General features: G+C 52.1%; 1 protein-coding gene across 1 annotated transcript in view; it reads right to left on the bottom strand.

The window, feature by feature from the left end:
* Positions 1-4,602: 4,602 nt before the first annotated feature.
* CC2D1A (coiled-coil and C2 domain containing 1A) overlaps positions 4,603-19,853 on the bottom strand; it is a 42,073-nt gene continuing 26,822 nt past the window's right edge. The window contains exons 22-30 of the mRNA XM_056850525.1: positions 18,627-18,726; positions 16,936-17,026; positions 15,673-15,804; positions 14,166-14,221; positions 9,896-9,962; positions 6,911-7,037; positions 5,971-6,047; positions 5,718-5,765; positions 4,603-4,652 (exon numbers count right to left, since the gene is read on the bottom strand). Coding sequence (XP_056706503.1) covers positions 4,632-4,652; positions 5,718-5,765; positions 5,971-6,047; positions 6,911-7,037; positions 9,896-9,962; positions 14,166-14,221; positions 15,673-15,804; positions 16,936-17,026; positions 18,627-18,726 — 719 coding nt within the window. The 3' untranslated portion in view covers positions 4,603-4,631. The remainder of the gene's footprint in view (positions 4,653-5,717; positions 5,766-5,970; positions 6,048-6,910; positions 7,038-9,895; positions 9,963-14,165; positions 14,222-15,672; positions 15,805-16,935; positions 17,027-18,626; positions 18,727-19,853) is intronic.

The following is a 19,853-nucleotide window of genomic DNA, read 5'->3' as shown; positions in this document are numbered from 1 at the left end:
GAACCCGCTTCACCAGATTAGAATCCATTGCTCTTGACCACTACACCACGCTCAGGGTTCCCAGCTCCAGGTTGGGAAATATCTGGAGATTTTGGGTGTGGAGCCTGAGGAGGGCGGGATTTGGGAAAGAGGAGGGACTTCAATGCCATAGAGTCCAATTGCCAACGTGGCCATTTTCTCCAGGGGAACTGATCTCGGTCGCCTGGAGATCAGCTCTAATAGCAGATCTCCAGCCACCACCTGGAGGTTGGCATCCCTAACCACGCTGGCTTGTGGGGGCCGCAAGGACTTTGACCAGGGAATTGGCCCTGGCCGGAGGGGCTGTTTCTGAGACCGGGCTACAAGCCCCAAGGCAATCAGTGGCCTTCCCCAACACACACACAGGATCGGGGCCCTGCTGGCTCGAACAGGAGTGCGTGTTGAGTCGGACTTATGGCCCACCACAGCTTCGGGCTGGGCCAACTGACCGACCTCTCTTCCTCCCGCAGCTCGCCGTCCCGGGCTCTCTCGGTGCCGCACCTGCTTCCTGTGGCCTCTCCACCAACACGGTGTCAGCGGCCTGCTTATCTCGGGGAAGGATCCGCGCTGCCCCGCGCTTGCCCTTCCAGCCTCTGTCAGCTGCACAGAGCAGGGCTCAGCTGCTGCCCCTTAGCATGAGGAACAAAGAGAGGGAAGAGCAGGAGAGAGAAGAGGACTCCGACCACAGCCGCTCCCGGATTTTAACCGCTGGGTGTGTGTGTGTCTGCTTACTTTGGGGTCAGCAACCCTACGTGTGAAGAAGCCCAAACCACCGTGAAGCGGGGCTCTGGCAGCAGGCGGGGTCATCAGGAGCAGGCCCCAGCACCTCGGCCCTCCCCTCCTCGGCTGCTTCGTTCTCTAAAGCAGCGGTTCCCAAACTTTTTGAGTCACGGAGTCAGTATTGTCTACTCAGACCGGCAGCAGCTCTCCGGGGTCTCACATGAACACATGAAGCTGCTTTCTACTGAATCAGACCCTTGGACCATCAAAGTCAGTATTGTCTGCTCAGACCGGCAGTGGCTCTCCAGGGTCTCAGGCAGGGGTCTTTCACATCACTTCCTTGCCTAGTCCCTTTAACTGGAGATGCCAGGGATTGAACCTGGGACCTTCTGCACACCAAGCAGATGCTATACCACTGAGCCACAGCCCCTCCCTATAGGAAGCCTTAAATCAGACCCTTGGTCCATCAAAGTCAGTATTGTCTACTCAGACCAGCAGCGGCTCTCCAGGGTCTCAGGCAGGGGTCTTTCCCATCACCTACTCGCCTAGTCCCTTTAACTGGAGATGCCGGGGATTGAACCTGGGACCTTCTGCACTCCAAGCAGAGACTGCCACTGAGCTACAGCCCCTCCCCATAGCGTGGTGGGTGTAGCCACAAAACTGCTTCCCCAGAAGGCGGAGCCCGCCACAGGAGGCGGAGCCATCCATAAAATGACTGCCACAACTTGCCTTCAGTCATACAGTGCTGTGCTGCCGAAGCACCATTTTTAAAAACCAGCAAAGCCAATCAAATCTTTAATGGCCAAACCGAAGCCTTGTTGGGGAAAGCCCCATTTGGCCCTGCCCATTTTCTAAAAGCATTTGGCAGGCACCATGTTGGAGACCCCCAGGCTTAACACATCAAGCCAACGTTTCATTTTGCAGACGCTGGAAAGAGTGACCCATTTTAGTTAAAAGCGATCCGAGAAGAGGAATTACTTGAAAGACTCAGCGTGACGTCTTTCTCCTGCGGAGCCGACCCATGAACACAACACAAAAAGGCTGCGGTTTCCACAAGGCTTTAATTATTGGTGCAAGATTCTAGAGAGAGGGTCTTATTCGAGATTGTTTTCCTTTGCATTTCCCCCCACCCCCTAAAAACTTTATATATAATTTATGTCACTCTTAAGCACAAAAATAAAACACAGTCAGCTTCCCGGCCTCTTTGTTTTCAACATTGGCTTTTCGACACCTCGAGGTGAGCCGCAACCGACCTCCGGGGCAGGCACTTGGGATAAAAATCGGACCCCCAAAAGAGGGCCGGGTGAACGAGGTCGGGGAAGCGAGGAAAGGGGGAAAGCTGTCAGGGGGAAACCTCCGTTTTCCTTTCTCGCCATCTGGAGAGGGGAGGAGTCTGTTTTGGTTTTTGGAGGAATGTAGGAGGGGAAGACGCAGCGCATCACCTAATGCATCCCGAACAACAACAGCAGCAACAGTCCTGAGTTAATTTCCTACACACAGAATCCCTTTATCCCACAAGAAAGCCCGGGGGTTCCTCTTCGTTGGACAGGTCAAGAAATGGGCCATCGTGGGCCACCTCCCCTTACTTCCAGCAGGGTCAGCACCGTGCCGGCCGGCCGTTTTCCAGGGTTAAAACAGGGCAGGATGGAGTGCGGCCCGTCAGCCAATCGACCCTTCTTTGGGCTTGAGTAAGAGGGAGGCTGGAGAGAACAGGGAGATCTTTGCTCCCGGCAGCGGAGGAGCAGGTGGGTGGGCCTGCCCAGCAGGGAAAACTAAAGGGGTTGAGCTAAGCAATACCTAATATAGCAACCAATAAATCTATTTTTATTATATTCTGTGCACAATTGTATTAAAAGCACAGGGCCTAATATACAGGCTTCCTAAAAAGCACAAAGTTACAAATATAAACAGCACATAAGAGTTGATGTTAGTACACAAAGTGACCAGAAACTGACCAGATGCGTATGCTTGGAAGGAGAAAAAAAGAGGGGTAGAAAAATCAATTAGTATTACCACAAGATAATACTGATTTTTCTACCCCTCTTTTTTCTCCTTCCAAAAGGCTTTTAAATATTTTTTTACCTTGTGCAACGTATATGTCAGGATGTGAATTGAGGAAGGGCCGTAAAAGGCCGAAATGTGTCTGGTCAGTTTTTGGTCATTTTATGCACTAACATCAACTGTTACGTGCTGGTTATATTTGTAACTTTGTGTTTTTTTAGGAAACCTGTATATTAGGCCCTGTGTTTTTAATACAATCATGCACAATATATAATAAAAAATAGATTTATTGGTTGCTATATTAGATATTGTTTAGCTCAACCCCTTTGGTTTCCCCTGACTTTTAGGTAGAGTTTCTTTGTCCCCCTTTTTCTTTAGTTGCTATCTGGCAGGGAGCCGGAAGCGCAGAAAGGAAAACGCAACAACCGATCCCACGCCGAATGGCACGCGGGGCAGGAAAAGCCAGCCCAAACTCCGCTGCAAACCACACCGCGGCCAACTGATTGTCCTTCACAAGCCGTGGGGTGTTTCAACCCCCAGCGGTTGCTCCACTGAACTGGGTGCTAACAAGTCACTACTGGTAGAGGAGCACCGGCTGGGGACCCCTTAGGAAGCCGGAGAAAAAGGAGGAATGCCCCTCAACAAACCGTTCTTCCTCAGAGAGGAGGGAATCCCAAGTCCCTGGTTTCTTCCTTTGGCAGCTCCAAAATCAAAGCAACAAAAAGAGGCAGCGGCTTAAGCGATGCAGGCTCTTCACGGCCCTCTCCTGAAAGCAGACTGCAGACAATGCACGGCAGGAGTGGAGAGAAGAGGGTGGTCCGGGATCGCCTTCCCGGAGCCTGAGACGGGGCAGGAGCTGGGTTATCTGGGGGGGGGGGGGCTGGCAAGCAAGGCCTCACACACACCATCCCGCCTGGGACTTTGGGAGGGAACAAGGCAGACAAAGCGAGGAGCCCTTTGCCAGTCAGCCGGGATGAGATGAAACCCACTCAAGAACAGCTCAAAGAGGGACGTGCAAAGTGCCAGGTGCAAGAAAGGAGGGGGGGGGAAGAGACCTCAGAAGGGAGCTGAGAACTGAACGCGGCCAAGGGAGCCGCAGAAGGACAAGCAAGAGGTTCAGGGCTCAGAAAGTGCCAAATCCCTAAATGCTAAAAGCTCAGTGTGTCTTGGGTGCCGCAGGGTCCCTTCTACGTCTGGGGGTTTGGAAAAGCAACGTGCTACAAATCACGCTTCCATTAGAAAGAGTGGACGAGCATGCTACTTAAAATAGTTTTCGTGCAGACTTCACTGTTTGTGGCGCTGGGCCCGAGGAATCGTGGGGGTTGCAGTTCTGCCGAGGGAGCTCGGGAATTTCTAGCACCCTCGACAAGATGGTAATTCCTACAAAGCTTTGGAGACGGAAACCCACTAGAGTTCCAAACCGGTAGACATTTTTAGAAGTGATATATCCTAGAGCTACTGCGAGAACTCCTGTGAGAAAGTGGAGAAGAATTCGTCGCCTCCTCCGCTGGAGTCCAGCAACAGGCGTCCTGCTGCAGAATGGCTCCGTAGGCTCTTTTAAGACTTTCGTTGCCCAGAGGGGCAGGGTGGCAGTGCCATCGCCACCAGGATTGTCTCTCTTCACCTGGCAGTGCCCCGTGCCTTGCCGTACCCGTACTCTTACCCCCTCGCTCGTTGCGTGAGGACAGGAAAGCGAGGAAAAAACCCCCACCACCACCAGAACAGAGCGAGTGAGCAAGGGGTCACCCCCTTTGTGTCCTCACCATCCCGTGCCTCCTCTGCCCCCCCTTTACTACGCCCCCCACACCCTTGCAGGAAGAAGACAACATGTGACCAATGGTGTGATTACTTGATGGGGCAAATCTCGGGCTTTCACATCTTCAACGCTTCTTTCATTGGTGGAACTTCTGCAGCTGGAAGACAGATGTGCATGCCAGTCAGAGGTTGGCAGGAAAAGGGGCCCTGTCCCACCCCCTAAGAGCCTGCCCTGCTCCCCCCCCTGAACCACACACAGCCCAGGGCATTCCTCCTTCCCCATCTGTCATGAGCAAAGCCCTGTGGATTTGCGGCAGCAGTGGCTACTGCCCACGCCACACCGATCGAAGGCCACCCCTCGCTCGGGGCTGGAATGGCACCCGCCCAGACCACGGGCCCACCTGAACTTTCCCCCGTGGCCTTAACGGCCAATCCACCCGTCACTGCCTCCGTTACTCATTTGCTCTCCAGGAAGACGGAAGGAACATGAATGTCAAACAGGAAGGGCCGGAAAATAACGTTATACCAGGGGTGTTGATAGGGTTGCCAACCTCCAGGTACTAGCTGGAAATCTCCTGCTATTACAACTGATCTCCAGATGATAGAGATCAGTTCCCCTAGAGAAAAATGGCCACTTTGGCAATGGGACTCTATGGCATTGAAGTCCCTCCCCAAACCCTGCCCTCCTCAGACTCTGCCCTAAAAACCGCCCACCGGTGGTGAAGAGGGACCAGGCAACCCTAGGTGTCTAACTCATTTGTTATGACGGCCAGATATGACATAAATGTCACTTGGCTGGGCCGGGCCAAGCCATGCCTCGCCGGCCCAGATCGAGAGTGGGGGTGGCTGCCTCAGCTGGCTTGCAGGCCGGATAAGAGCTCTCAAGGGGCCGGATCTGGCTCACGGGCCTTATGTTTGATACCCCTGCTTTATTCGCTTAGCATCTTGCTGTGGAAGACCTGGAGGTAATCCGAGACCACCCCTCACGGCAACGGTTATGGAAAGGGAAGTTTGGGGGGAAAAGGCCACCCTGCGAGGCTGAGCTGTGGCCTTCGGGGACCCGAGAGACGCCCATCTTGTGCGTTAGATTTAGTGGGCCACGGGAACCACGGGAGTCCAGGCAGAGCAGGATCGAGGCTCAGCAACTCTGTTCTGGTCGTGGGGTTGGGGAGGACAGAACAGCAGCAGCACCAGCAGACCCCTGCCCTAGAGGAGACACTCACCTCCCGCTCCACCAGATTCCGTTTGTAAAGAGCATCCTTGGCCGCCTCCTGCCAAAGTAAGCAGAACAACAAACGCCCGTCAGCGGAGGCGCCCGGGCCCAGACAACAGCGGGCAGCATGTAAACAGCCTATTCCTTTAAGCGGGCAGTCGACAGCCCGGCCAAAAAGCTACCCTGATGAGGCTCACAGGGGTTCACAATGTCTCTCACGCCTCTGTCATGCAAGGTAATGGAAAAGAAAAGGGGCACCGTACCCGTTTGCCTTCGATGCCAAGACGCCGCGCTGCCTCCGTGTAGAGCTGCAGGTACCGTTCCAGCTGCACCAGGTACTCTGCGGGATGAAGAAGAGGCACCGCTGGGAAACAGCTGCCATGTAAAACTGACTCTCCCCTCCCCCCAGCCTTTAGAGCAGGTGCCCCCATCGCGCCACGGTGCCGACCAACACCTTTCCTGACACCCGCCAAATGTTTTAAGTGGGCAGAGCCAGGCGGGGCTTTTGCCCAGGGAGGGTTCAGATTGGCTGAGCAGATTTTAAAAAAAAACGTTGCTTTGGCATCCAGCCGCCACCACAGCAAGAGGATCGCTCACTGTGGTCAGCGGCAGCAGCAGCCATTCTGTTACTAGCTCCGTCTCCTGCGGCAGCCATTTTGTGGCAGGCAATTTGTGGCTGCGCCCGCCTTGCTGGGTCAGAACCTCAAAGGTGCCGCCTGGCTCAAAAAGGTGGGGGACCCCTGCCTTGGATAGTCCCAATTCCTCCTTGGACAATCTCATGTGAATAGAAGAAGAAGAGCTGTTTTTTATATGCCGACTTTCTCTACCACTTAAGGGAGAATCAAAACGGCTGACGACCGCCTTCCCTTCCCCTCCCCACAACAGATACCCTGTGAGGTCGGTGGGGCTGAGAGAGCTCTAAGAGAACTGTGACTAGCCCAAGATCAACCAGCTGGCTTCATGTGGAGGAATGGGGAGATCAACCCGGTTCACCAGATTAGCGTCCGCCGCTCGTGTGGACGAGTGGGGAATCAGACCCGATTCTCCAGATTAGAGTCCCCCACTCCAAACCACCGCTCCTAACCACCACAACATGCTGGCTCTCCAGAATGGGGAGGGGGGAAACATCAGATTGCCTCATCACAGAGAATGGGGCCTTCCTGGAGCAGGGCTTTCGGGCCAGGCATTCCTTTCGGTCTGTACCTTTCCTCACCGCAGGGCCTCCGTGCTGAAGCTGGGTCTTCTGCGATTGGATCATCCGGGTAATCTCCTGGTGCTGCTTCACCAGCTCGCTAGGAAGCCGCTGGCCGGCTTGCTTGTACGCCATCATCTGCCGCCAAACGCAGGAGGTTGTTAGGATCCCAAAGCAAGGACAGGAGCTCACACAACAGCTGAAAAGCAGACGATGTGGGGGCAAAGTTCTGCCTAGCTTGTGAGCGAACACACAGGCTGGGCACCACGGCAGGCGATAAAACGCTTTCCTGGGACTAAGGTCCCCGTGAACTATGTGTCTGAACGAGAGAGTGAGAGATCCGAGAGGGAGCTAAGCTACCTGAGCACACTGGCCACGGACACAGCAGGAAGGCCACGCTTGTTTGGGATCCTCTTTTATAGCTTTTGAATTGGGGGTAATGTGCGGCAGGCAGGCACCGCGTCCACGGGGCTCAGGAAAGATGTTGACAAGCTGGAACGTGTCCAGAGGAGGGCAACAAAGATGGTGAGGGGTCTGGAGATCAAGTCCTATGAGGAAAGGTTGAAGGAGCTGGGTATGTTTAGCCTGGAGAGGAGAAGACTGAGAGGGCATAGGATAACCAGGATGGTGCTGCTGTACTCGTCTTGTTAGTGGCTTCCTAGAGGCACCTGGTTGGCCACTGTGTGAACAGACTGCTGGACTTGATGGGCCTTGGTCTGATCCAGCAGGGCCTTTCTTATGTTCTTAACCATCTTCAAGTACTTGAAGGGCTGTCATAGAGAGGAGGGTGCCGAGTTGTTTTCTGTTGCCCCAGAAGGTCGGACCAGAACCAATGGGTTGAAATTAAATCAAAAGAGTTCCCATCTAGACATTAGGAAGAATTTTCTAACAGTTACAGCGGTTCCTCGGTGGAACGGGTTTCCTCGGGAGGTGGTGAGCGCTCCTTCCCTGGAGATTTTTAAGCAGAAGCTGGATAGCCATCTGTCAGCAATGCTGATTCCATGACCTTAGGCAGATCACAGGAGGGAGGGCATCTTGGCCATCTTTTGGGCATGGAGTAGGGGTCACTGGGGGAGGCAGTTGTGAAATTCCTGCATTGTGCAGGGGGTTGGACTAGATCAGGGGTCTGCAAACTGCAGCTCCCGAGCCGCATGCGGCTCTTTGGCCCGTTAAGTGCGGCTCTCTGAACTTGGTTCGGAGCCCCTGCTCTCGCGCCCGCTCGCGCCGGCAGCCGGGCTGCGAAGCCAGCGCGCCTGAGAGAGAGAGAGAGAGAACAGGCGAGCAGGCGCGCTGTCTCTCCCTCCCCCCCGCCGTGGAGAATGGCCGGGTCCCCCTTGCCCTTAATGGTTGGGAGGCTAAAGCCTACCCTCCGCTCTAGCCAGGCGACGGCTGGGCGGGGGGCTCAGCGGTTCCTCCCCCCCCGCCTATCAGCTGTTGGGCGGGGTGGGCTTCCTTTGGTAGACCTGGCCTCCAGCTGAGTTCATTGGGAGGCCATGTCTACCCACTGGCTTTCTTGGCGGTAGACCTGGACTCCAAGGAGGGGAAAAAGTCCCCCTTCAGAGGCCAGGTCTACCAATTGGCTTCTATAGGCCTCCGGAGGCCAGGTCTACTGCCAAGAAATGGGACTCAGCCGGAGGCCAGGTCTACCAATAGGCTTTTATGGCGGTAGACCAGGCCTCCAGACGAGGACTCCGGACGGGGAGGGGGATATGGCAGGGACTTACAATTTAATTTTTATTAATAAATAAGATCACTATTAAGTATGATATCAGGTTTTATTCAATGTACCTATAGTTTAATTAATACTTAAAACTTTAATTAAAGTTTATTAAGTTAATAAACAGTGTACCTACCTATATAGTTTAAGAAATTTGGCTCTCAAAAGAAATCTCAATCGTTATACTGTTGATATTTGGCTCTTTTGACTAATGAGTTTGCCGACCCCTGGACTAGATGACCCTGGTGGTCCCTTCCAACTCTATGATTCAATGAAAAACAGGCAGACTCCCACCCCAAAATGAAACTAAAGCCCGGGGGGAAAATGCTTTCCTCCTTATAGAAACAAAAGTGGTTTAATTAAGGAACAGAGACAGACAAAATAGCAGGGGGAGCTCAACACACATGATTACGACAGCGGGCTGCCTTTCTTTGCTATGGGGCTAAAAGGGGGAATTCCAAGCACAGACCAAGACTCACTTCCGTGAGGTGGAAGTCCTTTGTTTCGAGCCATTTCGAAGCTGCATCAGCCCCCGAATGCCCCAAACTTGCTTCTGCTAGTAAGTACGCAGAGGGCAGGTTCCCAGGTACGATGCAGCAACCGCTTAAAGCTTTTGTGCAGCTGCCACTGGGTACTAGGAATTTGCCTGGGAGTACTCTGCCAGATGGGCAGATTTCATGCCAATGGCTTGCCCGAGGGACTACTGCTTTTGGATAGTGCTGAGATTTCCACGCGAGATCCCCGGATCCCTCCCCACTCTCTCGATTTTATAACAGAGATGTGCCCAGTGCACTCCGTTAGTACCTTTGATCGAAAATGAAGCCAGTTTTGCGAGCATGCGCGGAGTCAAACAGGAGCCAAAATTCATGGTGTGTTTGCAGTTTGGCTTCTGAAGACCTCCCCCCTATTCTCTCTGGGGCAAAGACTACAAAACCCAGGTTGCTCTAGAGTCTTACCCAAAGTCTCCCACTCCTGTTTTCTTTGGGGCAAAGACTACAAAACACAGGGTGCTCTGGAGTCTTACCCAAAGTCTCCTGTTCTCTCTGGGGCAAAGACTACAAAATCCAGGGTGCTCTGGAGTCTTACCCAAAGTCTCCCACTCCTGTTCTCTCTGGGGAAAATACTACAAAACCCAGGTTGTTCTGGAGTCTTACCCAAAGATTCCCACTCCTCAGTTGCCCCCTACACCGTCAAAATTGGCCAGTGCTCTACTGTGCCGTAGCCATGGACAGGTTTTGTAAGGATTACCACTCCTCCTTCCCCAATTCACATCACCAACCTTTTTCTCCAGCTTCTCCTTGTCAAAGACTAGGACACTGAGGCTGTGCGGAATGTAGACAGGTTTGCTGCAGGGAGACAAAAAAACACAACGTGGTGATCTCCGGAGAAGCTAGCCCCCGGGCACCCTGTGCAAAAGGCTGCAGAAGGAAGCCCTCTGCAACTCTTGGGGAGGCATGCACCGACTCCAGAGGAGGCAAGCCACCCAGGGCAATGCCCCAGGGTATGATAAATTTCGCATGGCCAGAGAAGGCCCATTTCTAAGTGCAGCATAACACCCGAGCAAGGCTGGAAGCGAGATCCTGGGAGCGAAGCAGGGGCTGGCTGTAGGGATGCAAACCATTAAAACCATTTTGAACAATTAACCAATAAGGATCTGTTGACCGTTTATGTATTCCTGTAAGCATTTATACTGTATGGCCGATAAGGAGCGGGGCTGTTTTATTATTTGAGAGCCGAGAGAGGATCCACGGGGATCTCTCCCTGTATCGGAGGCAGTTTCCAATTAATGTCCAAACTGTAAACATTTTAATAGTTCACAGGGTTGCTCTTAAAAACAAAATTTACACTCCTAGCTAGGCATGGTGGAAGGAAAGGAAGGGCAAATCTGTCGCAGGGACCAAGGAGGTAAGCAGCAGGGAAGCCCCCCTTGCTTTGGGGACTCAAGTTTTAATGAATCTCTCCCCAGCATCCCTCAGGGTGGAGGATCAGGACCTGCTGTGGGCTTGTCTCCTTGTGAAGAGAAGTGGTAAGGCAGCGGCAGGCCAGGGCTACAGAAGAATCCCACGCTTAGCCCCGCCGGCACGCAGCCTGCTGATTCCTGGTTCTGTTGGCGGCTTAAAAGGGGCCTGGGAGCTCAGAATGGATCAGCAGCTGAGTGCAGGAGGGTCCAAGTCTGCTTTGTGGCTCGGGGGTCTCTCAGCAAGGACTAGGAAAGTGTGCTCCCATCTTAGAAAAAGAAGAAGAGTTGATTTTTATACCCCGCTTTTCTCTACCTTTAAGGAGTCTCAAAGCGGCTTACAATCTCCTTCCCTTCCCCTCCCCTCAACAGACTCATGAGGAGGAGTGGGGAATCAAACCCGGTTTTCCAGATCAAAGTCCACCGCTCCAAACCACCGCTCTTAACCACTACACCATACTGGATGAGGGGAGAGAGAAGCAGGTTTGCTCCCGAGGGGGGGGAGGCACAACCTCACAGCTGTTCTCCTGTGCAAAGTGAACAAGAGTAGCATAACAGCCCCCCTCCCAAAAAAAGTTAATTGGCGGGGAATAAGGTGACCTTTAGATTATTCCTCTCGGGCACCCAGAGAAGTCACATGAACCAGACCCTTGGTCCACCAAAGTCAGTATTGTCTACTCAGACTGGCAGTGGCTCTCCAGGGTCTCAGGCAGAGGTCTTTTGTTATCACCTACTGCCTGGAGATACTGAGGATTGAAGCTGGGACCTTCTGCATGACAAGCAGATGCTCTACCACTGAGCCACGGCCCCGCCTTTCTCTTTTGGGTCTTGAATAACTTGGGTTTCCTGCTGTTTACCACTAAAAGCTAAGTTCCAATAAAGCCATCCAGAACTCCCTCCTGCCCTCCCTGGTCACCCTACATTTTTTCTCGTCCAGGGCCGGCAGAAGGAAAACATTCCGCGCAAGAGAGCGTCCGAGGCCCGAGAGAAGGAAGTCCAATCAGAGCTGGCTTGGCTACAGCAGTGAGCAGATGGACGTTCTGGAAGGAAATTAGAAGAGACCATCAACAGCTACCGCAGAGCAAAAAAAAAGGTGGCGGCTCGGACACCTGCCCAGGTATGCACAGTCCAACCTTCCATTTTTCTCCCTTCAAGAACCTCAATGCAGCCAAACACCTGAATTTCCAAAGCCCCATGCAAGGCGGTGATAGCCAGCTGACAAAATGCCAGACTTGAATTTAGGAGACACATGAACCTGCCTTATACTGAATCAGATCCTTGGTCCATCAAAGTCAGTATTGTCTGCTCAGATCGGCAGCGGCTTTCCAGGGTCTCAGGCAGGGGTCTTTCCCATCCCCTTGCCTAGTCAGGAGCCCTGTGGCGTAGAGTGTTAAGCTGCAGTACTGCAGTCAAAAGCTCTGCTCACAACCTGAGTTTGATCACGACGGAAGTCGGTTTCAGGTAGCCGGCTCAAGGTTGACTCAACCTTCCATCCTTCCGAGGTCGGTCAAATAAGTACCCAGCTTGCTGGGGGTAAAGGGGAGATGACTGGGGAAGGCACTGGCAAACCACCCCGTAAACAAAGTCTGCCTAGTAAACGTCGGGATGTGATGTCACCCCATGGGTCAGGAATGACCCGGTGCTTGCACAGGGGACCTTTACCTTACCTTTTTACTTGCCTAGTCCCTTTAACTGGAGATGCCAGGGATTGAACCTGGGCCCTTCTGCATGCCAAGCAGATGCTCTACCACTGAGCCATAGCCCCTCCCCAAAGTCTCTCACAACTGCCTTATACTGAATCAGACCCTCGGTCCATCAAGGTCAGTATTGTCTACTCAGACCGGCAGTGGCTCTCCAGGGTCTCAGGCCGAGGTCTTCCCCATCACCTACTTCCCTAGTCCCTTTAACTGGAGAGGCCAGGGATTGAACCTGGGACCTTCTGCATGCCAAGCAAATACTCTACCACTGAGCCACAGCCCCCCCCGGGTTCAGATCCTAACTCTGCCAGTGAATTATTGTCCTTGGTGTTGAACAGACTTATGCCCCACCCCCCCGCCCCCAGTTCCCTGTGCTGCAGAGAAATTATCCTGGACTGCACTAAATGGAACTGAGGCAGTGGTTTATGGAGGCTTCACGTGCCATCTGCAGAGTTTCTGCAAGTCTTGCCTGCTACGTGCGAGCACTAAGGATGCTTTGTAACGAGGCATTTCAGCAGCGAGGCGATTTACAACAATCCCATAAGAACCTATGTTGGACACTTCTGAAAGCTGCTTCCTGCCTGGGTTATTCACACACCCCAACAGCCAAGAATGCTGCACTATCTCTGGAAGAACTGCTCCTTTTCACAAGGCCTTCCCCTCCAAGAGCAATGTGACACAGCAAGGCCAATCAGGAGGTCACACAGTGGGAGATGGACAGATCTGACTTGTGGGTCGCTGGGAGAATTCTCTATGCAAGCCCCCCTGGCCAGGCGCTTCTGTGGTCTCATGCCCTCCTGTCCATGCCAGTGGGGCTCACACAGGATGGCTGTGTGGGTTACGGCCCCTGGATAAATCAGACTGTCTATCTCCCGCGCTGTGGCCCTTAACGGCACCAAAAACCTACCCCTGCCTTGTGGTAGGTAGGGCTGCCGACCTCCAGATGGGGCCTGGAGTTCTCCAGGGATTACAACTGATCTCTGGGCTACAGAGATCAGTTCCCCTGGAGAAAATGGCCACTTCAGAGGGGGGACTCTACGGCGTCACATCCCTACTCTCCCCAAACTCCGCCTCCAAATATCCAGGAGTTTTTCAAGCCAGAGCTAGCAACCCTCATGGTAAGCTTCCCTATCGTGATCGTTTTTTTAGCAGAGGCACCAGGCCCTGTAGGCCCAGACTCTGTCTAGCAGTCTATTCAGACCGAGGCCCATCAAGTCCAGCAGTCTATTCACGCAGGGGCCAACCAGATGCCTCTAGGATGCCCACAAACAAGACTGCAACAGCATTTATCCTGTGCTGTGCTCCACAGCACCTAAGATAATAGGCATGCTCCTCTGATCCTGGAGAGAATAGGCATGCATCTTGACTAGTATCCATTTGGACTAGTAGCCATGGATAGCCCCATCCTCCATAAGAACATAATGAAAGCCCTGCTGGATCAGACCAAGAGCCATCAAGTCCAGCAGTCCGTTCACACAGTGGCCAACCAGGGGCCTCTAGGAAGCCCATAAACAGGACAACTGAAGCAGCATTATGCTGCTTGCATTCCACGGCACCTTATATAATAGGCCTGCTCCTCTGATCCTGGAGATAATAGGTGTGCATCATGAATAGTATCCATTTTGACTAATAGCCATGGATAGCCCTCTCCTCCATGAACACATTCACTTCCCTCTTAAAGCCTTCCAAGTTGGCAGCCATCGCCGCATACTGGGGCAGGAAGTTCCACAATTCAATTCTCCCATGGTGGGTACCCAAAGCGCGAAGGCAGAAAGGATGCAAGAGGGAATCAGCAAGAGTGATGAGACCGAGATGGGTGAGCGCTCCACTGCCCCACTGCTTTCTTAGGCACAGAAACCCAGCAGAGCTCCTCCGCACCCCGAGAAGAGACGTACCTGCTGCCCGGGTCCTTTGTCGGAGTCGCTGTTGGCGTGGGTTTGGGTAGCGCCACCTGCGTGAAGAAAGCAGAGCTTGTTTACGACATCCCAGCACCCTCTAGCACAGCAGAGGTCTCTCTCCCTCACAGAGATTTCACAACGATCTCATCGGCCTGGTTGTCAGAAAGAGAGAAAAACAACTCCCAGAGGTTGGCAGGCAAGCCAGGGCCATAAGAAACAGGGCTGCGCATACAATTCTGCGGGAGGGCAGAAAAGCCACTGACTGGGCAGTGCCCGCAGAATTCTGCACTTTAGGAGTCTTGTGATCAGAGCCCTGTGGCGCAGAATGGTAAGCTGCAGTCAAAAGCTCTGCTCACGACCTGAGTTTGATCCCAACGGAAGTCGGTTTCAGGTAGCCGGCTCGAGGTCAACTCAGCCTTCCATCCTTCAGAGGTCGGTAAAATGAGTTCCCGGCTTGCTGGGGGTAAAGGGAAGATGCCTGGGGAAGGCACTGGCAAACCACCCTGTAAACATAGTCTGCCTAGTAAACGTCGGGATGTGACTTCACCCTATGGGTCAGGAATGACCCGGTGCTTGCACAGGGGACTACCTTTACCTTTAAGAGTCTTGTGAAGATCTACTAGAAAATGGGGAGGCGACTCCTCTTTCTCAGAGGGCTGGTTTGAGTTTTGTCTAGCCTCCCCGATAGCAACATCAGAAACAAATACGCCACAGAATTTTTTTCCTCATCAAGCTGCAGCTGAGCTATGGCAACCCTGTAGGTTTTTCATGGCGAGAGACAAACAGAGGTGGTTTGCCATCGCCTGCCTCTGCACAACAACCCTGCTTAGCTTCCAAGATCTGACAAGGCTGGGCTAGCCTGGGCCATCCAGTTCAAGGCAAGAGACAAACAGAGGTGGTTTGCCATTGCCTGCCTCTGCGTAGCAACCCTGGACTTCCTCAGGGGTCTCCCATCCAGGTACTAACCATCCAAGTACTAACTCTGCTTAGCTTCTGAGATCGGGCGAGCCTACGGCAAAATGAACTCTGCAAATGGTCATGACTTGTGCAGACAGCAGAATTCTTGCCGTCCACATTAAGCATACTGTCCACACAGAGCCAGATATGACTTGTCCCGTGACACGGAGAAAAGACCAGCCTTGTTATATCAGCAATCGTGGGAGGCACTGGGCAAGGAAGCCAGGAGGATCACAGCCTTAGCCAAAGCTGTCGGGCCACATCCGTTTCCGGAGAAAAACCAACATCAACCTGATCCCTGCCAACTCATCTAGAATCCCCTTCTCAGAGACAATGGAGCCTTAGAAATGTAGCTGACTGAGGTTTTGCAGCAGGCCACAGATTTCAAAGGGTGACTGCTCTCGCCAGACCCAAAACCACAACGCCTCAGGGAGAGACAACCGCAAAGCCACGCCGAGACAGCTGGCAGGGGGCTTAGCCTTCTGGATCCCAGCCTGGTCCTCTCCGCTTTCAAGGAAAAGTCCTCGGATTGCAGAAAACCTCTTACGGGTGGCATTGTCAGGGGATCGATGACCAGCCACCTTTCGGTCGTCATCTCCAGCTGCTGGGAACTCAGCGGTTCTCTGAGGCGGACGATGACCTCCAGCTTGCCTCCTGTGGGCCGCCGACCATCCAGGAGCTGAGTAGGGGGAAGAGGAGTGAGATGGGAGGAAAGGCAAACAAACCTCTGTCAACATGGCAGGGACTCAATGAGAAAAAACAATCTGCACCCGCAAGCTCTATGCTTTATCTTATCCTTCCATATCCTCTCGGTCGTTACCATTTGACATGCATTATGGAACAGGTCTGTCTCTCCCCCCCACCCCGCCCCCGCTCGCTAGAAGCCTGGCATAGCTAAGTTTCCACTCAACCACAGGCTGCAGACAGACAGCGTGGTGTAGAGGTTAAAATGTTGGATTGGGATCTGGGAAACACACATTCCAATCCCCACTTGTGCCATGGAAGCTTTCTGGGTGACCTTGGACTAATCACACACTCTCAGCCTAACCTATCCCACAGGGTTGTTAGAAGATAAAATGGAGAGGAAAACAATGTAAGCCACTTTGGTTCCCGGCTGGGGAGAAAGGTGGGATGCAAAGGAAGGAAGGACCTTCTACTGAATCAGACCCTTGGTCCATCAAAGTCAGTATTGTCTACTGAGACCGGCAGCGGGTCTCAGGCAGAGTTCTTTCACATCCCCTACCTACCAATAAAGGAAGCCACGGCCCTCAGTTTGCAAGATCTGAACAAGGCTGTCAAAGATAGGACATTTTGGAGGACTTTCATTCATAGCGTCACCATGAGTCGGAAGTGACTTGACGGCACTTAACACACACACACACACCCCTACCTGGTTCCTTTAACTGGAAATACCTTGGATTGAACCTGGGACCTTCTGACTGCCAAGCAGATGGTCTACCACTGAGCCACAGCCCCTCCCCATGGCTCTCCAGGGTATCAGGCAGAGGTTGTTCATATTACCTATCAACTAGTTCTTTTAACCACAGATGTCAGGGATTGAACCTGGGACCTTCTGACTGCTAAGCAGATGCTCTACCACTGAGCCACAGCCCCTCCCCAGAGCCCCACAGCCCCTTCCTCTGAGAAGGAAGGGAAAAAGGAAGTGAGAAAGGAAGCGAGACAGAAAGCCTGGAGAACCACAGCCTCAAGTCAAACCAGGAGGCTGGGTAAGCAGGAGACAGGTTATCTCTAGCCCAGGATCTTTATTTATTTGGGTGTCTAGAATATCCCACCTTTCTCTCGTGCTTACCTCCAGAATCTCCCGAAGCTCACAGGCTGTCTCTAGCGCCTCCAGCTTCAACTGTGCTGTTCCCAACACACGGTCCATCTTGAAGAGCCCTCTGGGGAGAAACGGCAGCCGTTAAACCGTGGGGGCCCAATTAATAGCCCCCAGGTTCCAGTTTGGTCTCTGTCAGTTCCCCTCAGCCCCAGCGTTCCAGCAAAGCCAAGCAGGTGTCCCGACAGATAAACTTCTCTTCATTAGGGAGACCGTTTCATAGAATCATAGAGTTGGAAGGGACCACCAGGGTCATCTAGTCCAACCCCTTGCACAATGCAGGAAATTCACAACTAACTCCCCCACACACACACACACAGCGACCCCTACTCCATGCCCAGATGATGGCCAAGATGCCCTCCCTCTCATCATTTGCCTAAGGTCATAGAATCAGCCTTGCTGACAGATTGCCAAGTAGCCTCTGCTTAAAAACCTCTCGAGGAAGCCTGTTCCACTGAGGAACCGCCCTAACTGTTAGAAAGTTCTTCCTAATGTCTAGATGGAAACTTTTTTGATTTAATTTCAACCCGTTGTTTCTGGTTTGACCTTCTGGGGCAACAGAAAACAACTCGGCACCCTCCTCTGTATGACAGCCCTTCAAGTCCTTGAAGATGGTTATCCTATCCCCTCTCAGTCGTCTCCTCTCCAGGCTAAACATACCCAGCTCCTTCAACCTTTCCTCATAGGACGTCTATGCTAGCTATGCCTCAGTTCTCCACAAATACCTGTAGATCTCATTTACCAGTTGCCCTTGGGTCTGGTTAGGCCAGAAGTTTCACTTGGTTTCCCCCCACATAAAAATCACTCATTAATCTCACCTTCAATCCATTTCCATTTGAAAAATACATTATTTGATACTTGAGGTAAAATGCCTCTCAGACTCCCATCACTGGGTTCTAGTGGCACTATGCTTCCCATCCTAAGATGGTTGTTTTGTTCCCCCTTGAAGAAGCCAATATTCATAGAATCATAGATTTGGAAGGGGCCATAGAGGCCCTCTAGTCCAACTCCCTGCTCAATGCAGGATCAGCCTAGAGCACCCCTGACAAGTCTTTGTCCAGCCTCTGCTTAAAGACTGCCAGTGAGGGGGAGCTCACCACCTCCCTAGGCAGCCCATTCCACTGCTGAACTACTCTTACTGTAATTCCCCCCCCCCCCCAATATCCAGCTGGTACCTTTCAGTCTGTAAGTTAAACCCATTATTGTGAGTCCTATCCTCGGCTGACAACAGGAACAGCTCCCTGCCCTCCTCTGACAGCCCTTCAAATACTTAAAGAGAGCAATCCTGTCCCCCCTCAACCTCCTCCTCTCCAGACTGAACATTCCCAATTTCCTCAGCCTTTCCTTGTAGGGCTCGGTCTCCAGGCCCCTGATCCCCCTTGTTGCTCTCCTCCGCACCCGCTCCATTCTGTGTACATTCTTTTTGAAGTGAGGCCTCCAGAACTCCACACAATACTCCAGGTGCAGCCTGACCAACTCAATGTACAGTGGAACTATGACATCTTGTGACTTTGATGTTATGCCTCTGTTGATGCACCCCAAAAATCGCATTAGCTTTTTTTTCCATTCATGAATGAGTCATGACGGGACATAAGAGTCAGAGGAAAAATCCCCCCTCCCTGCAAGTTTCTGTCCAAGCAGCTCCAGAGATATGTTTTGTTCACCCTTTATGGACAACTTCAAACTTGATCCCTTTCGTCTGAATGGCTCTCTTGAGGCCACGATGCCCCCGGTTGATAAACAGCTTGAACTGCTCTTGGAATTCTGCCAGAGGGAGACAGCGAGAAGGGAGATGAGCCGAGCAAAAGGCAGAAAAACATAGCAGAGTCCCTCTAGTGCAGCAGTTCCCAACCTGGGGTACACGTTTCCCTCCCCAGGGGTACAAACCAGGACATTCAGGGGTACGCGGGGGGAAAATTGAACAATGGCAGAAAAAGGCATTTGAAATAACAGCAACTATATTAATTACAAACATTTTGGTACTACGAGGGGTGCATTTTATGGAAACGGGCTGCCAAGGGGGATGCAAGCGAAGAAAGGTTGGCAATCACCTGCTCTAGGGGTATATGGAGTACAGCCCACCTTGCCTCAAGGGCTCTCCTTCCCTAGGCTATGAGAAATTCACCTCCACCCATAAACCTTTTTTTATTAATAAAAATGGACAGTCAACAGTAAATATACATATACACTAAAAACAAATAGTCACATAATCACATGAAGTGACATAAAGTACTTTACAACCCTTCATCCGTAACCCCCTCTCGCTTAACCAAAACTATATCTTATTATAAAATGGACATTTCCATTCTCTGAATAGTTCTCGTCCATAACAGGTCTACACTATTAATATCATTATTATTTTTTTGTAAGCGGTTAGCTTCTCTAAAATATACAGCTCTTTTATTTTTGACGACCAACCATGCATCTTAGGGGAGGTTTTCTGGTTCCGTTGCCTAGCAAAGACCATTCTAGCTGCAGTTAACATATGTAACGCTACTATCTGTTGGTATTTCGGGAAGATAGTTCAACAATAAGGTTTTGGGCTTAAATGGAGTTTGTTTCCTCAACCTGCATCTGGAACGACGAAGGGAGCTGCGAACTCTTGAAAGCTCATACCCCAAAAATCTTGTTGGTCTCTAAGTTCCTACTGGATTCAAATCTATTAAAAAAGAGCTAGATTCAAGTTCATCCCCGTCCTGGAGACCAATAAGATTTGGGAGGGGGGAGCCAGCGTGGTGTAGTGGTTAAGAGCAGTGGTTTGGAGCGGTGGACTCTGATCTGGAGAACTGGGTTTGATTCCCCACTCCTCCACATGAGCGGCGGACGCTAATCTGGTGAACTGGATTTGTTTCCCCGCTCCTACACATGAACCCAGCTGGGTGACCTTGGGC

This window comes from Euleptes europaea, chromosome 1 (assembly GCF_029931775.1).
Source record: "Euleptes europaea isolate rEulEur1 chromosome 1, rEulEur1.hap1, whole genome shotgun sequence".
NCBI lineage: Eukaryota > Metazoa > Chordata > Lepidosauria > Squamata > Sphaerodactylidae > Euleptes > Euleptes europaea.
The sequence above is the reverse complement of the archived record's forward strand: the minus strand, read 5'-3'. Positions and strand labels throughout refer to the sequence as shown.